Source organism: Terrapene carolina, unplaced genomic scaffold, assembly GCF_002925995.2.
Source record: "Terrapene carolina triunguis isolate 2854851 unplaced genomic scaffold, T_m_triunguis-2.0 Scaffold771, whole genome shotgun sequence".
Classification (NCBI taxonomy): Eukaryota; Metazoa; Chordata; order Testudines; family Emydidae; genus Terrapene; species Terrapene triunguis.
The window spans coordinates 1,029,455-1,047,848 of NW_020665122.1; the positions used below are offsets into that span (position 1 = coordinate 1,029,455).

An 18,394-nucleotide genomic window follows, 5' to 3' on the forward strand; every position below is an offset into this window, starting at 1 on the left:
CTTTTCCACACTCGCCATAATTCACCACCAGATGTCAGGGTAGAGCTCATCCTGACTCTGCTTACATTTAAAAGGTGATGCACAAGGATCTGGTGGATTTTCGATCATTTGGAGTCTTTAAATCAAAATAAAGCATCTTCCTAAAAGATACACTCTAGCTGAACTGTGGGCTCAGTACAGAAGTAACTTGGTGAACGTCTCTGGCCGGTGTTATACGGGTGGTCAGGCTGATGCTCCAATGGTTCCTTCTGGCTTTCAGGTCTGTGAATCAACAATAAGAAAAGCAAGAGCTGTTTGGGGAATGTAGGGTTTTTTCCCTCCATGAAACTGTGTGTGTGGGGGGGAGGGTTGTGTTGGTTTTGGTCAAAATTTTGCATAAAAAATGTTCAGGATTTCGTCAACATCTGACTTTTTCCAGTGGTTTTTTTGTTTGTTTTGACAAAAGCTTGAAAAATATTTGAAAATGGATATTTCTGTTTTGATCAAAAGAACACTGGCAAAAAAAAACTTGCTGAAAAATTTTCTCCCAGCTCTAATGCAAACCTCTATTTCTTCACAAGCAGAGATCTCCACCACAGAGCTCTGAGTCGTCTCTTTTTCCACCTCTCCTCTCTCCTGTTCATCTGAAGTGTTGTTGAGTAAAGGTTATTCTTGATCCATTTCATCTGTAAGCTCCAGCTGCTATCTTATCAGCCTTACAAAGAGGCAGGAACATTTGAAGAACCTTTACAATTCTCATTTGTGTCCTCCCCTGCTCCAATTCTCCCTTTCTGTCAATATTGGTTGGTTTATTTCTCCTTTTCCCCAGAAAGATGGAGTTACCAAATGGTGCTCTGGCTGGTTGATCACGGGATTTGGATTTTAAGCTCCCTGCTATGTCCAAGGAGGATCTAGAAGAGTTTCAGGTTGCCATTGATAGAGGAAACCTTTCAGCAGCAGCTTCCAAAGTGCAGAAATCACTGGAGCTATTGAAAAATGCCAAGCTTGACATCGCCATCATGGGGGAGATGGGCGCTGGGAAGTCATCCTTCATCAATGCCATCCGGGGTTTGGAAGATGATGATGAAGGTGCAGCTAAGGTTTGTGTCTTTGAAATGACAATGGCGCCAACTGCTTATTCTCTTCCCAAACACCCCATGTGAGGCTGTGTGACCTACCAGGAATTGGGACACTGAGATTCTGGCTTGACACATACCTCCAGCAGGTCAACTTTTCCCACTACGATTGCTTCGTCATCATCACTGCAGAGCGATTCAAATACACCCATGCTGTCCTGACCCAGAAGATCCAGAGGATGGGGGAAAAGTTCTACTTTGTGCACTCCAAGGTGGACATGGACTTGTTTAACGAAAGAAGGAAAAAGAACTTCAGCCAGGAGGGTGCCCTGCAGAGAATTCGAGATGATTGCATCGAGTCCCCACGGAGACAACGGATGAGCTCCCCACAGATTTTCCTCATCTCCAGGTGGGAATTCGACCAGTACGATGCTCCCTGACTGCAAGAAGCTCTGGCAGATGAAGTCGATGCTCACAAGAGACGTGTTTTGCTTCTTGCCGTACCCGGCATTTTCAGACTCATCTTCGAAAAGAAGAGGACAGCCCTGCAGGGGCAGGTCAGGGTACAAGCCCGCACCATCTCTGCCGTTTTTAATCCAGGTCTCTCCATTGATTGTGGCGTTCCCCAGTTGATAGACTGCATGTCAAGTTACTGCAAGAGCTTTGGCTTGGATGACGACTCCCTGGTTACCCTTGCCCAGCAGGTTGGGAAGCCTGTCGTGGACTTGAGAGCTGTGGTAAGGTCTCCGCTAGGCAAAGAAATATCTAGTCATTTTACTTTGAATCTGCTGGCTAAGGCTAGAGCTGATTGCATGACAAGAACCAGGGGTATCCTCAGTGCGATACCGTTGGTCAGTGGTTTGGTGGAGGCACAGATGACTTTTTTGGTCACATGCACCGTCCTGCAGCGCTTTCTGGATAACGTGGCTGAAGATGCCCAAAGGGTCCTGATCAAGGCATTGGAGGCGGAAGAGAAAAAGTGAGTGCAGCAGTCTCAGGAGTTCAATAGTCCCCAGACAGAGACTCTCAAGGGAGCTGGAGACCAGGGACCAGAGTCTCTCACCCACTGGAAAAAGTTATGAGGATTAATCACTTGTATCAGTGCCTCCCCCCTCCCTCCCAGTGCCTCCCGCCCGCCGCGATCAGCTGCTCCGTGGCATGCAGGAGGCGCTGAGGGGGAGAGGGAAGGCGTGAGGGTGTGGTGCACTTCGGGGAGGGGGCAGAATGGGGTGGGAAGAGGTGGGGAGGGGTGGAGTGGAGCGGGGGCGGAAGAGGCAGGGCGGGGGTGGGGTCTTGGAGGAAGGGTTGGAGTGGGGGAGGTGCTGGGGCAGAGCTTGGGGGTCAAGCACCCCAGCGCATTAGAAAGTCGGCGCTATGGTCTTGTGATTAATGAACGGGCCTGGAGCTCAGAGGATTCTCGTCTGATGGTGGGGAAAATCTATGGGTCAGAATCTCCAGCTGGTGTGAACGGGCCATGGCTCCATTGGAATCAATGGGGCCAGATCCCCTGCTGGGGTCAATGGGCTATAGCTCCATTGGAGTTAATGGGGCCAGATCCCCTGCTGGGGTCAATGGACTGTAGCTCCATTGGAGTTAATGGGGCACTCAAACATCGTAAGCATTATTAATAATTATTTTATTCTTTAAAATATCAGTTTAATGAGATCAGCAGAGTTTTACACCAGAGGTGAATCTGGGCGAATCATAAAACTAAGAAGAACTTAGTGTAACACCAACAGACCCCTGTCGTTGGTGGGCGGGATCGAACCTAGAATCTCTGAAGCTTAGTGCATGAGCCTCTAGTGCATGAGCTAAAAGCAACATGTCCCTTATCTAAGACTGTAGAGCAGACTCATTAATCTCTCTCTAAGTGGTCTCAGTGCCACTAGAGAGGACAGAGCACCGCACCCAGGATGTGTGTGGGTTACATAAGCAGGGTTTGAGATGAGGACATGGGTGCTGCATGCATCCCAGAATGCTCCAGCCTATGTTATCTCACCAGCTCTGTGGGCTTATGGGTGTGATGAAGGCTGAAACTCCTCGCTCATTGCTACTGACTGCAGCTTATCAATAACTATTACGGTGGTTGAAAATTTGTCATCCAATCTGGTTTTGATCATCTGCTGAAAGAGTCAGATTTTCTTTTCTTAAAAACATCCATAATTACAAAAAAAACCACCCAAAATATTTTGTCTTGGAAGGGCAGCTGCACTGCCTCATAGGCATGCGTCTGACAAAAGTGGGTATTCACCCACGAAAGCTTATGCTTCAATACATCTGTTAGTCTTAAAGGTGCCACATAGCAGTTGTAGTTCATTTCCCTCATGTCCTCATTCTCCTCTATGAGTGAGGATCCCCGGCTGAACTACATCCCCCATGATGCACTATGGTGAGAGGCTCCAGTGATGTTCTGCCTCTCTCTCTCTCTCTCTCTCTCCAAGAGGGGAAAGTGTGGTGCATTGTGGGAAATGTAGTCCAACCAGGGAGTCTGGTCTATAATGGTGAATGGGGGCATGAGTCACCTGAACTACAACTCCCATGAGACATCACAACAGGATTTCTAAATCAAAATATTTTGGTTCATGATTTCTTTTGCAGACCACTCCCATTTACTAACCATAGTTATTAATTATGTATATTACAGTGGCACATACATAGATTAAGTTTGCATTGCGCTAGATGCTGTAGAGGAAGAGTTATAGCCCTTGACCTAAATAGACAAAGGGTAGAAAGAGGAATAGAACCAACGTCTTCTAAATCACAGTCTGACCCACTGGGCCATGGAGGGCCTGGTGCAATGTGACAATGACTACAATCTTTCTCTTCTCTTCCCTTCCCCCAGAGAGATGGATGCTACTGGAGAAACTTCGTCTGGTTTATTTCAAGATCGGGATGTTAAACTCCCTGGTATGTCCGAGGAGGATGTTGAAGAGCTAAAGGCTTTCATTGAAACAGGGAACCTTTCAGAAGCAGCTCAAAAAGCACAGGAGGCCCTGGAGCTGTCAAAAAACACTGAGCTCAACATCGCCATCACGGGGGAGTCGGGATCTGGGAAATCGTCCTTCGTCAACGCCATGCTGGGTTTAGCCGACGATGATGAAGGAGCAGCAGAGGTTGGCATCACAGAAATGACAACAGAGCCAACCGCTTATCTGCATCCCATGCTCTCCAATGTGAAGATGTGGGACCTACCTGGGATCGGGACTCCAACTTTCCGGCCTGACTCCTACCTTCAGCAGGTCAGCTTTGCCCGCTATGACTTCTTCATCATAGTCACTTCGAAGCGCTTCAGATCCTGTAATGCAGACCTAGCCCAGGAGATCCAGAAGATGGGGAAGAAGTTCTACTTTGTGCGCTCCAAAGTAGACGAGGACTTGAGAAACGAAAGTAGAAAAAGAAACTACAATCAGGAGACCACCTTGCAGACAATCCGAGACGACTGTGTGGAGAAGCTGAGGAGAGAAGGGGTAAATTCCCCGCAGGTTTTCCTCATTTCCAGGTGGGAATTCAACCAATACGATTCTCCCCAACTGCAGGAAACTCTGGCCAGTGAATTGGACTCTCACAAGAGACACATTTTCCTCTTGGCGCTTCCCAACATCTCAAGGCCAATCCTGGTTATGAAAAAAGAAGCCCTGAAGAGGCAGATCTGGAAACGAGCCCTGAAGTCATGCGCCATCGCAGCTGTTCCCATCCCCCACCTCTCTGTCTCATGTGACGTTGACATCCTGGTGGAATCCATGACCGAGTACTGCAAAGTCTTCGGTTTGGATGAAGAATCCCTCATTAAACTCTCCACACAGGTCAGGAAACCCGTGTCTCAGTTGAAGGATGTGATCAAGACCCCATTGGCCAAGGAAATATCAAGAGAAGATGCTTTGGAGCTGCTGAGCAAGGTTACAGGTACAATATGTCCATTCTTCGATGATCTCTTCCCTTTTAGTATTCCCTCGTTCAGCCTATGCGGGCTGATGGGTGATTCCATGATACATGTTAAAAAGTACATAAGCCTCGTACCAGTCTATGGAACCCTCCTAGCTGCAGAGCTCTCATTCCGAGCTACATACAATACCCTGCATTCCTTTCTGGAAGGCGTTGCTGAGGATGCTCACCGGGTGCTCACCGAGGCTCTGGAGGTGGCAGAGAAAAAGTCCGTTTAGTGGCACCGGGGAGGATGGCATTGCAGTCAAAGTGTTGGAGTGTGACTCAGGAGACCTGCCTCCACCACAGCCTGCCTGTGGGACCTTCATCATGTCTAGTCATCTCTGTGCCTCAGTTTCCCCTGCCTATAACATGGAGAGAATAATCCTTTGTCTACTTAGACTGTAAGCTCATTGGGGGCAGAAACTGTGTCTCCCTCTGTGTCTGGGCAGCGCCCGGCACAACGGGGCCCTGATCTGGGTTGGGGTTGTAGAGAGATGTTTGTTGAAGATTAGAATTTAGAGACGCTCCCACATAATGAACTGTATTATGAATGCAGGAATTTAGTGATGTGCCCTGGAAGCTGGGTTGAGAACCCAGTACAGCTGTGCACAGCAATTCAAAAACAAACTAGAAGCTCTTTAGTTTGTTTTATTAAAGTTGTATTCCTGTGCGTCACAGACGCACAGGACTCATGCTCTCTCGGCTTCGTACGATCCCTGGGGGGAACCGGCTTCAGTGTGACAGCCCTACTCAGGGGTCCGCTCTCTCTCGGGGGTAAAGCCCTGGACTCCTGCGCCTCCTGGAACCACACCTCTCTGAGCCTTCAGCAAACCTGGTTCTGCCGTGGGCCCCCTCAGGGAGTCCCCTCGCTCTGGACCCCCCGGGCCTCCACTCCCAGAGGGAATAATGCCACCCTGTTCTCTAGCCCGGAGCGACTCTCAGCCAACGTAAAACAGGAGGTTTATTGAGCATTTGAACTCAGCACAGGAAACTCTCAGGGCCACAGTCCTGGCCTCCCTCAGCACCATACATCTAGATCTGTCCTGCCTCCAGGTGGGCTCTGCCTGCTCTCTCCTCCTAGCCCAGAAAACCCTCCTTCCAGCTGGGCATCCGATATCACCGTCCCCCAAGCCCCGCCTCTGTCCTTTGTCTTCTGTCCCAGGTAAAAGGCCTCCTGGGTCTCCTCTCCTCTCATCCATCCTTTGTTCCCCACTGGCTGAAACCGGCTGGTCGGGTCACCAGGGTCCTCTCCCTGCAGCCCATTGTCCTCCCACATGGACCGAACCAACTGTGACTCTATAGAGCAATATGTTACATGGCTTTTCCTTCACCCTCCCACTTCCCTGCATAGGCGCCAACTTTCTTTGGTGCCGGTGGGTGCTCGCGCCCCCCCGCCACTGGCCCCGCCCTGACTCCACCCTTTCCCCACCCCTGGCCCTGCCCCAACTTCAACCCCTTCCCCAAAGTCCCTGCCCCAACTCCGCCCCCTCCCTGCCCACGTTGGATCCCTTCCCCAAATCCCTGCCCCGGCCCCGCCTCTTCCCCCAGTGCGCCGCGTTCCCCCTCCTTCCCCCTCCCTCCCTGCCCCGCGAAACAGCTGTTTCGTGGCACAAGCGCTGGGAAGGATGGGGGAGAAGCAGGACCTGGCGGCGCGCTCGCGGAGGAGGCGAAGGCAGGCTGAGGTGAGCTGGAGCTGGGGGCGGGGGGCGGGGCGGGGAGCTGCCGGTGGATGCACAGCACCCACCAATTTTTCTCCGTGGGTGCTCCAGCCCTGGAGCACCCATGGAGTCGGCGCCTATGCTTCCCTGGTTCTTGTTACGCAGACAGCAAGCAGCAAAAAACCAGCAGTCCATAGTGCAGACAATGTGATGTTTATTGGGGTTAATGTCCAGCAAGCATGATTCCAATTTCCCTTCCCCCCACTTCCTGTTTGACCCCAGTTTATATAGTAATATTCTCAGCTACACCTTAACCAATCATTTTACTGAAATGTAACTAACCAATCCTAACATACTGTATCATAATTCTCTAACCAATTATATCTCATTACCCTAATTAATTTACATCTAGCAAAATTAATTATACAGCAGACAGAAACGATTACAGATCCAGACAGATTAAGAATAGAAAAGTGGGGGCCATAAAGATAAAACAGACAGAAATGAGGGTTTCACAACCACAACCATTGAGAAGTGATTTCTTGCCAGACCGGATGCTATCCAACTAAGGCCTTGTCTACACTGCCACTTTACAGCGTTGCAACTTTCTCACTCAGGGGTGTGAAAAAACACTTCCCCCCCTGAGCGCAGCAAGTTACAGCCCTGTAACGTGGCAGTATAGAGAGTGCCCCAGCGCTGGGAGCTACAGGGGGTGGGTTTTTTACAGTTCTGGGAGAGCTCTTTCCCAGCGCTGGTGCCGCGACTACACAAGCCACGTTGCTAGTGAAGACTAGTCCTGTTTTCTTTAACCATCTTAAGATCTGTTTCTTTATCTGGTGGTGATGGGCACTATCAGGACAGGATCGTCTTCCTAACAGCCTGTGATAAATGAAGGGGGGGAAGGGGGGATAGCTCCCTTTTGTGGACACCCAGCCAGCCAGTAGCTATAAAATCCCTCTTAGTAGCTGTTCTCTACTTGCTCTACCTGTAAAGGGTTAAAAAGTCTCACTGCTTGCATAGATAAAAGGAAGGGAGTGGACCCCTGGCCAAAAGAGCCAATGGGAAGGCTCGAATTTTTTAAAATTGAAAAAAGACCCCCCTTTTGTCTGTCTGTTGTTGTTCTCCGGGGAGAGGCGGACAGGGCAGAGCGATGCTGTAAGAAGCTTGGGCCAGGTAAGAAAAAGTCATCAGTCTCATACCGAGAAACTGCTCATTTGAAACCTGAGATATGTAAGTAGATCAGGAAATGTCTAGGACGACACGATTAGGTTTAGCCCTTTTATTTCTTTATGGCTTGTGGATTCCTCTGTGCTAACCCCAGGTGCTTTTGTTTTGCATGTAACCTTTAAGATGAACCTGAAGAAAGCTATTCTTGGTGCTTAATCCTTGTAGTTGTTTTTTTTAAACCTAGCAATAGCCTGAGTTCCCAGATGTATTTTCTTTCTTTTTTTTTATTAATAAAATTTACCTTTTTAAAGAACATAATTGGATTTTTGTGTCTAAGAGGTTTGTGCACATATTGTTTAATTAGCCGGTGGCAACAGCTGATTTCCTTTGTTTTTCTTTCTCAGCTCTTCCCTGGAGTGGGGGTGAAAGGGCTTGAGGGGACCCACAGGGAGGAATTCCCAAGTGCCCCTTCCAGGGCTCTCAAAGGGGTTCTGCTCTTGGGTGGTGGCAGCAAATACCAATCCAAGGTCAGAGAAGAGCTGCAAACTTGGGAGCTGAATACCAGCCCAGAGTGGCCAGTATTAATTGTTAGAATCCTTGTGGGCCCCACTTCCTGCACTCGAAGTGCCAGACTGGGGAATCAGCCCTGACACAGCCCAATACCCCCTTATTTCAGTGTGGCGGGTTTGGGATGTGAGGATGTGACCGTTTGCTTCCCAGCTTATGGCTGCCCCTGCTGCTGAGCCAAAGGCCTGAGCCTAAGAACCAGGCCTCAGACTGTCCTGGTGAGAGAAGGCCCAGACACAGGCAGACTGAGATTTTGATTCTTTGTTTTATACCCTTGTCACTAGCTAAGTGCTAAAAATACACCTAAGTTCTTAAAGTCTAGGCCTGTACAGGCAGGCCTGAATATCTATAGCCTAACACGTCACCCCTTTCTTTTCTTTTGGGATCCTGCTGCCCAGGTATCCCTGGGAAAGCATAGGACATACGGCGACACATTTCCTGATAGGGCCAGGCATCGAGGAGGAAGGTGTCAATGCTCCATCTGTCCCACTGCCCCTTGTGTAGTACAAAGCCCTGCACCTTCTCTGGTACGGGCATACCACACCTATTCCAATTAGTGTTCCAGACTTCCCATTATAGTGGGCCTGAGAAGGTTGGGTCTGGGTTCTCTAGTACACTAGGGGGAAGGGCCTATTACATCACTTATAGGTTATAATTAGTGGCCGTTCTTTAGAGGGTTGTGCCCCTCTTGACTGTTCCATATGCAACGTAACACAAGTATACTTAACAACACACCAGTTGCCATGATAATCCACAGCAACACCGAGAGTCCTGACCACTGTAGTATAGTCCAACATCCCGACCACCACCAAAACCACTGCTTCTCCTCCTTTGATAGGGCGAAAATTCTGTCAACGCCATCCTGACGTGTGTATTGTAAGTGTGTCCAACTATTGGTGGTCGCGGCGAGTTGCTCCTGCAATCTTTGTGTACTCTGGTCCATGTTGTGTGTCCATTGAATATCCACAATGAAATTCAGTGCTGTCCGCACCAGTTCGACTATTTGGTATGGGATGGTGTAACAGGTGCTGGTTCGATTGTGCGCAGCAATGGGTTCCACAGATCCATTCGTGCACCGTAGTCCCGATGGCAGTGTGTAGATGTGTGAAACTGTGCCAGATGCTGGTGCAATTGTGTCCCCAAGTGTTGTGTACATTCCCAGCAAACATCCCAGACCCCATATATATCACCCCTAATGGCCCCCATTTGTAACAGGCCAATAATTCTGCCCCTCCGTGGCCATTGAGGAGGGACACATTCAGATATTTTATCTGGACAAACAATTACTTAACTGAATTATTGTCCATTTTACACCATTCCATCCTCCCCATCTATCTCCCAGTGGGTCCCAGCGAGCTCCTCCCTTTCTCATTATTCCCATAGGGCTCATGGGGACCCCCTTAGTAGCTGTCCCATTCCAAGGCACCACAGTAACTATTACACAGGAGCTAGCCCCAGAGTTGAGCGTTTTGTATCCCCATGCACACCTCCCCCTCCCAAGTTAGCCTTTTGAAGCCACCCCCCACCCATGTCATGAGGTCTCCTGTCCATTGAGTTAGCCGCACGTTCACTTTTGTGGCCCTTTTCCATCCCATTGCGATTGCAGATCGTTGCTGTGCCAGTAGCTCATTGATTTGCTGCTGCAATTTTACATTCTGGCTTATCAGTTACTCAACAGTCCCTCAGATTTCATACACCCAGCCCTGTGTTTCCTGCTGCCCACAAACCCCTTTTCCAGTGACAATTCCATGAATGTCCCCTCACCCACCAATTAAATTGGTGCTTCAACCCTTCTCTGTATGTGCTGCAGTTGGGGTGTACCCGGTCCACCCACCATTCTCTGGGGTGCAACACCCATGTTATGGACTGGAAAGACATGTTGAAAAGCGCTGATTGAACCTGCTCCCATGGTGGCTCTCATACGTTCGTGGGTCAAGGGGTATTTTTGGCTCCAGGCTGCGGCCAGCTTAGATCAGGATTCTTCCAGCTTGGCATCCATATTACCTGTAGGGTTACATCCTGCCAAGTGCTTAAATTGTCGTACCCAGCATCCCGGGGAGACTGTATGCTGGGAGGGGTCCCTGGGGGGTGCTGGAGGGGTGTGTGTGTGTACTGGGAGGGATTTTGGGGGGTGCTGGAGGACGTACCTGGGGGGTACTGGGAGAGGGTACCTGCAGCTTCACTTTGGAGGTGGGGGGCAGTGTCGCTTCCTGTCATGGTGGCAGATGCAGGCCCAGGAGGCAGCACCCTCCCGTCAGTCAGCACCTTCCTTTGGGCCTCTCCCCCTGCCCAGGGCGGGGAGCTGGGGCCTGGCCTGTCACAGCAAGGAAAAATCCCAGACCTGGACATTTCCTCATATTTCAAAAAGCCGCCCAGACAGAGATCGAAGGACCAAAAAGAGGGTCACGTCCAGGAGAACCCCAACATATGGTCACAATACCCCTCAGGAGTCCACCCTGGTTCTTCAATATCCCCCCTCAGGAGCCCCTGCCAGCCCCCCTCATTGTCCCTCAATATCCCCCCTCAGGAGCCCCTGCCAGCCCCCCTCATGGTGCCTCAATATCCGCCCTCAGGGACCCCTGTCACCCCCCCCCACAACCCCTCAATATCCCCCCCATCAGGAGCCCCAGCCACCCCCTTCACAGTCCCTTAATAACCCCGTCAGGAGCTTCTGCCATCCTGCCCCCGCGGTTCCTCAATATCCCCCCGCTGAAAACACCAACTCCCTCTATCTCCCCACAGCTCATCCTGGTATCTCCCTCATCGCACTTCCAACAGTTCAAAGGGTTTGGGGGTCGGGGGGTGTGAGACGGGGCAGCTTCCCCCTCAGTTCTTTGTGTCACCAATATTTGTTCCCACCTTTACCAGATTTCCTTAATAAGGTCCCCCTGGTACAGCCCCATGGTCCTCCGGCACAGCACGGCCGTAATCGGGATAGACCCCAATGGACACAAGCCCTAAATCCCTGGCTCTGGCTCTCTCTGTCCCATTCTCCTCCCCTCCCACAGATCTGCCCCCTCCATGTTCTCCAGGTTCTCTCTGTCTGTGCTGGGCTCCTTCCCTTCTCGGGACAATCCGCTCCATCCTTGGGACTCTCTCTTCCTCGCCCTCTCCTGATATCCTGCCCTTGACTCAGGAGGACTGAGACACTGATTTCGGGGTCTAGGGCAGAGGTGCTGGAACAATTTGTATAGGGGGGGTGCTGAGATTCATTGACTCAAACTAAACCTTGTATATAATGGAAACCACTTCAAGCCAGGGTGTGTGGCAGTCCCCCCAGCATCTCTAGTTCCAGCACCTATGGTCTAGGGTGGCTCAAGACAAGAGGTTTGAGTCTGGTAGTGCGCCCTAAAGTCCCAGAGCCAGAAGCAGTGACTAGGTTCTGCCCAGTCCCAGCTGGCTCAGAAGCACGTGGGACTCTATTCACACAGACCCCTGGCTGCACAGTGGGCGACAGCAGTGCCAGTTTGTAACAATCTACCCTGGTCTCTAAGAGCTGCAGATTGGCTTAAACACAGAAGCAGGAGGTTTAATAGACTTCCCAATTTTTTGTTAGTGTTAATTATAACTCTGGATTGTATAACTATCCAGTGCAAGTCTGCAGGGCTGAGAGGGAGATGGAGTCACAACTGGAGTCCAGCTGATGCCCCTCACTCCGTGTTTTCCTAAGAGCAATAAAAATCAGATGCACAAAGTGTCAGATCCAACTGACTGGGAGTTTGTTAAAAGAGAAAAGTATTTCTCGAAGATCGGAGGTGATGAGAAAACCAGAAGCAGTGAATACACAGAGCAAAGAGATGCAAGCGCATTAATTACTGACTGTGAAATATAGAGCAAATAATTTGCGATAGGCTGGGGTTTGGCATCATATTAACCCATCGTCATCAGAGCCTGACACAACGCAATTACAATCTGCAAATCCCAGGTGAATCTGAGCGGTGTGGGGTGATTCCCAGACTCCAGGCCAACCTAAACTCCACATCAAACAAGCAAATCAGCACCAAAAACACCATCAGCAGCAACTTAAACTGCAGCTCGGGCCCATAAGAAAAATCTCACATCAGTGATTTAACTCTTAAGCCTCTGATATGGGTTTAGCAGACAGATGCTTCCAAACCCTGATCAGGGTACAACTTAGTTACAGGGCTAATAACAGCCTCTAGCGTAAGGGCGGCAGACGGAGAAAAGAATCTTTAGCTAAACTCTGCTATGAGACCCGTTAAACGGATGTGCCTGGAAGGCCAGATCCCCAGAGTGGGTCAATGGGATTGAATCAATGGAGCTAGGTGTATTACTGGGGATCTGTGCTTGGGGGTTTCCAACCGAGTCTGTTTCCCTGGGGCGCAGGGACCTGCATTAGAGCAGCGTTGAGTTGAGAGCTGAGTCCATGGGAGCTGAGCAGGTTACAGGTCTCAGGTCGGTGTCTTACTGCTCAGAAGTCTATTTTTAATGGTGACCTTTTAATGAATTGTGTTCACAGGCTTTGGGTGGAATTGGTCTAACCCAGCATTGAATGGCAAAGGGAAAAGGACTCAGGGAAAGAACAAAAGCTGGAAGGAGCTGGTTCCGGTTTCAACTATTTTCTGATCACGTTTTGCACAGTTATTGCAGCTCTGCTGGCTTGTCACGGTCAGACTCTGCACCGGTTTACACCGCATGCAATAGGCCACATCTGCAGCTGGTGTCAGTCGCTCCATGGGACTCAAGGAATCTCCACTGATTTACACAGAGAAAGTTAAAGTATATTTTACATCTTTGTTTTTTAAAGCCCAAACTCTGAAGATTTTTTTCAATATTTTTTCTTTTGTTGCATTAGATTGGAGTGCAGAAGAATCTGCCATTGTCCTCTGGTTGGCTCCAAGCTCCATCTGCCAGAGGCGTGTATCCAGTTTACTGGTCTTTTGTTGCCGTTATTCATTTGTTTTCTCTCTCCAAGGCCTTAATAAGGACTCTTTGGGCGTCTTCAGCGACGTCATCCAAAAAGCTGTTCAGCATTCTGTATGTCACTGTGAAAGACCTCTCTGCAGCAAATATGGTCCCAGCCACCGGTATCATGCTGATAAAATGTTTAGCTAAAATTAGACCCTTTCCTGTAGCCTTTGTTAGCTGCTCCTTAGCGGTTTCTTTTGAGATATCTTTGACTAATGGCGACTTGATCACGGCCTTCAGCTCAGCGACAGGCTTCCGAACCTGGCTAGCGAGTGCATTGAGGGAAATGTCATCCAGCCCAAAGCTCTCACAATACTGTCTCATGTTATCCACCAGGATGCCAACGTCACAGTTCACCGAGAGAGCCGGGAGAGGAACAGCTGCGATGGCGCACGACTTCAGGGCTTGTTTCCAGATCTGCCTCTGCAAAGCCTTTTTCTTCTTTTCCAAGATTGGTTTGGAAAGGTTAGGCAGGGCCAGGAGAAAAATGTGTTTCTTGTGACTTTCCAGTTCCTTCAGCAACTTTTTCTGCAGTTTGGGAGAATCGTATTTCTGAAATTCCCTGCTCGACACAAGGAAAACCTGTGGGGAGCTCATCCCTTCTCTGGACAGGTTGTTGACGCAGTCATTTCTGATTTTCTCCAGGGTTCTCTCTTCATCAAAGTTTTGTTTTCTTTTCTCATTATACAAGTCAAAGTCCACCTTGGAGCGGACAAAGTAAAACTTCTTCTCCATCCTCCGGATCTCCTGGGCCAGTTTGGCGTGGTTGGCCCTGAACCGCTCCGAAGCGAGGATGATGAAGAAATCATAGCGATCAAATTTCACCTGCTCCAGGTACGTGTCTGGCTTAAAATGTGGGGTTCCGATCCCTGGCAGGTCCCAGAAGATCACATTGGGGTACTTGGAATGCTTGTACGGCTCTGGTTCTTTGGTCGTCTCTACCACCCCAGTCTCAGCAGATTCTTTGTCTTCATCTCCCAGGCCCCGGAGGGCGTTGAGGAAGGATGATTTCCCGGCTCCTGACTCCCCTGTGATCGCAATGTTGAGCTCAGTTTTTTTAAGCAACTCGTCAGACTTATGGGCCACATAAGCTGCTCCTGAGAGGTCTCCTGCTTCGAGAGCAGCCTTGATATCTTCAGTTTCCTTCTCAGACACACCAGGAAGTATATTTCTGTCTTTTGCAAATTTGTTTCCAGGGATAAATTTTTGTTCTTCCATTTTCCTATGGAGAAAAAACAAAAATTACACATAGTCTTTTTCCTCCCACAGAACAAAGTCATCTAGGAATTTTAATCTGAAAGGAGTAAAAACAAACAAAAAAAAATGTTACCTAGTGCTAGTGGATAGAACGCTAGCCTGGGACTCAGTGGACCTGCATTCTATTCCCACCTCTGCCAATGGTGTGCAAGTCACTGCTGTGTGCCTCAGTTTCTCTATCTGTGTGAGGGCGCTAATGGTAAGCACTTTAGAGCTACTGATGAAAAAGTATTACACAAAAGCTAGGTATAATTACATACAAGATAAGTATGCACATCCTCTACTTCAAGGGTCGGCAACGTTGGGCACGCGGCTCGCCAGGGTAAGCACCCTAGTGGGCCGGGCCAGTTTATTTACCTGCTGACACGGCAGGTTCGGCCGATCGTGGCCCCCACTGGCCGCGGTTCGCCGTCCCGGGCCAATGGGGGCGGCAGGAAGCCACGGCCAACACATCCCTCGGCCTGCGCCGCTTTCTGCCGCCCCCTTTGGCCCAGGACGGCGAACCACGGCAAGTGGGGGCCGCGATCGGCCGAACCTGCCACGTCAGCAGGTAAATAAACTGGCCCGGCCCGCTAGGGTACTTACCCTGGCGAGCCGCGTGCTGAACGTTGCCGACCCCTGCTCTACTTCCCTGGGTCACAAAGGCCTACATGAGCACTGCCCATCTACTGCACTTGGGCGTTCTGCACTTGGCAGCTTTCCGAGCATGGCTCTTGTATACGTTAGTTGCTCTCTGCCTGCATTCTGCAGGAGCTCCTTTTTGAAGATTTGCCCTGATAGCAAAGCTTCGGGTTTAAGTGCTGATATTTCAGTGTGTTCTAAGATCCATACGCAGACTCTGATTTTACTTTAGAAGGACTGTCAAGGAAAATAGCATTAATTTACTGGACAGAAGAGGAAAGACTGAAGGAAGCAGCAGCATGATGGGAATGGAGTCTTGGCCCATGCCCCTCAGCCCTTTCCTGAGCAATGGGATTGAGTGTGATCAAAGAAAAGACGTCTGAAGGAAATGTTGACACTAGAAAAGTTTTAGTCACATGGCCTTTCTTAAAACCATATTAGCAAAATGGCATTCCCTCACCCCAACCCCCAACCAGTTATAGTAAAATCAGGCCATTCACAAAGTACAGGAAACATTTAGAATGATACTCTAACCCAAAGATGGAACATGTGCAGACCTTTCCACTCCTGTTAAATCCTGATGCAACCATCACTAGAGGTGATACTGGCCCATCATAATACTGCTGTACCACATTAGGGTTACAGGTAGACTTTGTAGTGGAAATTGGGAACACCGGTTAAGGGGATCCAGAGATAGAACCCTTCCCACAATAAGCTCCTTATAATTTTCAAAGTGAATTATACATCCATGTGCATCTGTTAATTGCTTTTAAATCTGCTTTGCTACAACAAAGACTAGAGTCAAGCTTGTGGTGCAAAACTGGGCTCATTTGGTCAATGAGATAAAGACTGCTCAAAAAGTACCCCTTTTACCCTTTTCAGAGTCTTATATCTTCTTCTGGTAAAGAGTTAGAGAGAAACTAGGGCTCTGACCCTCATAAAATGTAAACCACTGGATTGCTCAACATCAAATAGTCAATGGTGTCTGTCAAGGCTGGTTCCCCACGCTGGCACATAGAGTGCAGAAGGTGGGGCCTGCAAGGACTCCAAAAATTAATACTTGCCACCTCCAGGCTGGTAATGCTGCCACCACCCAAGTGAAAACTGCCTTTTGCCAATCCAGAAAAACCCTCACTTGGGATGATTTTTTCTGAGGCCCTTCGGCTTTTCCACCCCCCTTGGGGCAGCCGAGAAAGAAAACAAAAGAAAAGAGAATCTCAGCTGTTGTATCAGCTGATTACCATATGCAACCTCTTTACCTCCTGAGACACAGAAATCTGATCATGTTCTTAAAAAGGGTAAATTTTATTGAAAAAAGGAAGAAAACACATCTGGAAACTCAGGCTGTTAGGGATTAAACACCAAAAATGACTTTCTTGGGGTCCAGTTTAAAGGTTACAAGCAAACAAAAACAGACCAAGAGCACCTGGGGTTAGCAGAGAGGAATCCACAAGCCCAAAATGAAGAATTAAATCTGATCATGTCTAACTAGACATTCCTGATCTACTTACATATCTGGGGTTTCAAACGAGTAGTTTCTAGGTATGATGCTGATGATTCTTATACCTGGCCCAAACCTTATAGCATGTTGCTGCCACGTCGGCTTCTGCCCGACAGCACAAAAGACCCCCACGCCCAGCAGTTTTTCCCAATTGGAAAGGGTACAGCCTCCCTATTGGTTCCCCTGGTCAGGTGCCAACTCAATTTAAACTTACCTCTTAACCCTTTACATGTATGGCAATTCGGGTATCGCTGCTAAGGAGGATTCTACAGCTAACTGAATAGTTGTGGAGTTACACAAGGGTGCTACCCTCCCCCCTCATTTATCACAGTGCCAAGGATCAGTTTAGAAATATTTCAAAGTTATGGCACTACGACAGCTTTAGCACCTCTGCTGTCGATTTGCCTCTCTGGGAGTTGTTACTTCCTCAGACATTCTTTTGTGAGCTCTGCACACCAGCTGCTGTACTTGCTCAGTGGCTTAGGGGAACAAGTGCTGTGCCTAGAAGCCACGGACAATAAATTCAAATCCTCTGCTAAGGGTATTTGAGTGCTGTGCACATTAGAGCGTTTAACCTTCCTTTGCGCTTGGTGGCTGGGGTTGCAATGGGGCTCCTTTCGGATGTGGGTGTGATGGTTGTTGCAAACACAGGCAATATCTCTGGGGAATATGGCTTAATTTTATGATTATTTTCTGGATCTTTGTGGTCCTATTGTATCGCCCTTGTAAAAGTTATCTGTATAGGAATCTGTCAGGAACTAAAATCAGTGGGGAAGTGGTTACTATGACTCTTGAGACAGGTAAACAGCTCCAGAGAAAACAACCCTGGGAAGAATTGCATAAACTGGTTCAGATTGGGTCTGAGAGGCCCAAGAGGGCTTTTTGCTTGGTATAAAAGGCTGAGTTTAAAACCAACAGAGGGGCCTTGATCCAACAAATGGACATGACCCTTTGACCAAGGCAGAACCAAACTCTGCTGAAGGATTGGAAGGACTTTGACGTACCAGACCCTCCAGGTGGAAAGTGAGAAACTCCTGGTGTGTTTAGATCTTGGTCCCTCCCCAGAGAGAGGTGTCGGTTGCAGGCCTGAGACCTAAGAGGGCATCCTGGAGCACACCACAGAGGGGGTCCAAGGTGTAGTGGGGATAGCAGGTGCACGTCTAAGTTCAGCAGCCCACAAATGCACCCCCGATGCCATCTGCCCAAGCCCTGCCCTGGCACAGAACAGCGGGCAGTGCTATGTCTGCGGTACGGGGCCAAGGTGCTTTGGGGGGGACTGGCTGCTACATGGAAAATGGCAGCACCAGAGTCCCAGCCAGGATGAACCAGGTCTCTGCTGACAGGCTTCCTGAACTGCTGCTGGACAGGACTGGCCACAATGCCCTGGGGCTGGGCTGGGCACTGGGGCAGGCAGCTCCATGCGGGGCACAGGCGCCCTGCTGAGACTGGCACAGAACCGCAGCAATGTCCGGCTGGAAGAGACCTCGCGAGGTCGTCCAGTCCAGCCCCCGCGCTGAGTCAGGACCAACTAAATCTAGACCAGCCCTGAGAGGGGTTTGTCCAACCTGGTCTTAAAAACCTCCAGTGATGAGGATCCCACAACCGCCTTTAGAAGCAGATTCCAGAGCTGAACTGCCCATTAGAAAGTTATTCCTAATATCAAACCTAAATCTCCTTTGCTGCAGATGAAGCCCATTGCTTCTTGCCCTGCCTTC

General features: G+C 49.4%; 2 protein-coding genes and 1 pseudogene across 2 annotated transcripts; 2 read left to right on the plus strand and 1 right to left on the minus strand.

Moving 5' to 3' along the window:
• Positions 1-875: 875 nt before the first annotated feature.
• On the plus strand, positions 876-1,495 carry LOC112118745 (annotated as a pseudogene).
• Positions 1,496-3,901: 2,406 nt separating this feature from the next.
• Positions 3,902-5,342, plus strand: LOC112118751 (interferon-inducible GTPase 5-like). The gene has a single exon (XM_024217168.1). It carries the CDS (start codon positions 3,902-3,904, stop codon positions 5,213-5,215), a length of 1,314 nt encoding a protein of 437 aa, XP_024072936.1. The 3' UTR covers positions 5,216-5,342.
• A 7,943-nt stretch (positions 5,343-13,285) lies between these two features.
• Positions 13,286-14,518, minus strand: LOC112118747 (interferon-inducible GTPase 5-like). Its single transcript, XM_024217165.1, has one exon. The coding sequence runs from the start codon at positions 14,516-14,518 to the stop codon at positions 13,286-13,288; it is 1,233 nt and encodes a 410-aa protein (XP_024072933.1).
• Between the last annotated feature and the right edge of the window lie 3,876 nt (positions 14,519-18,394).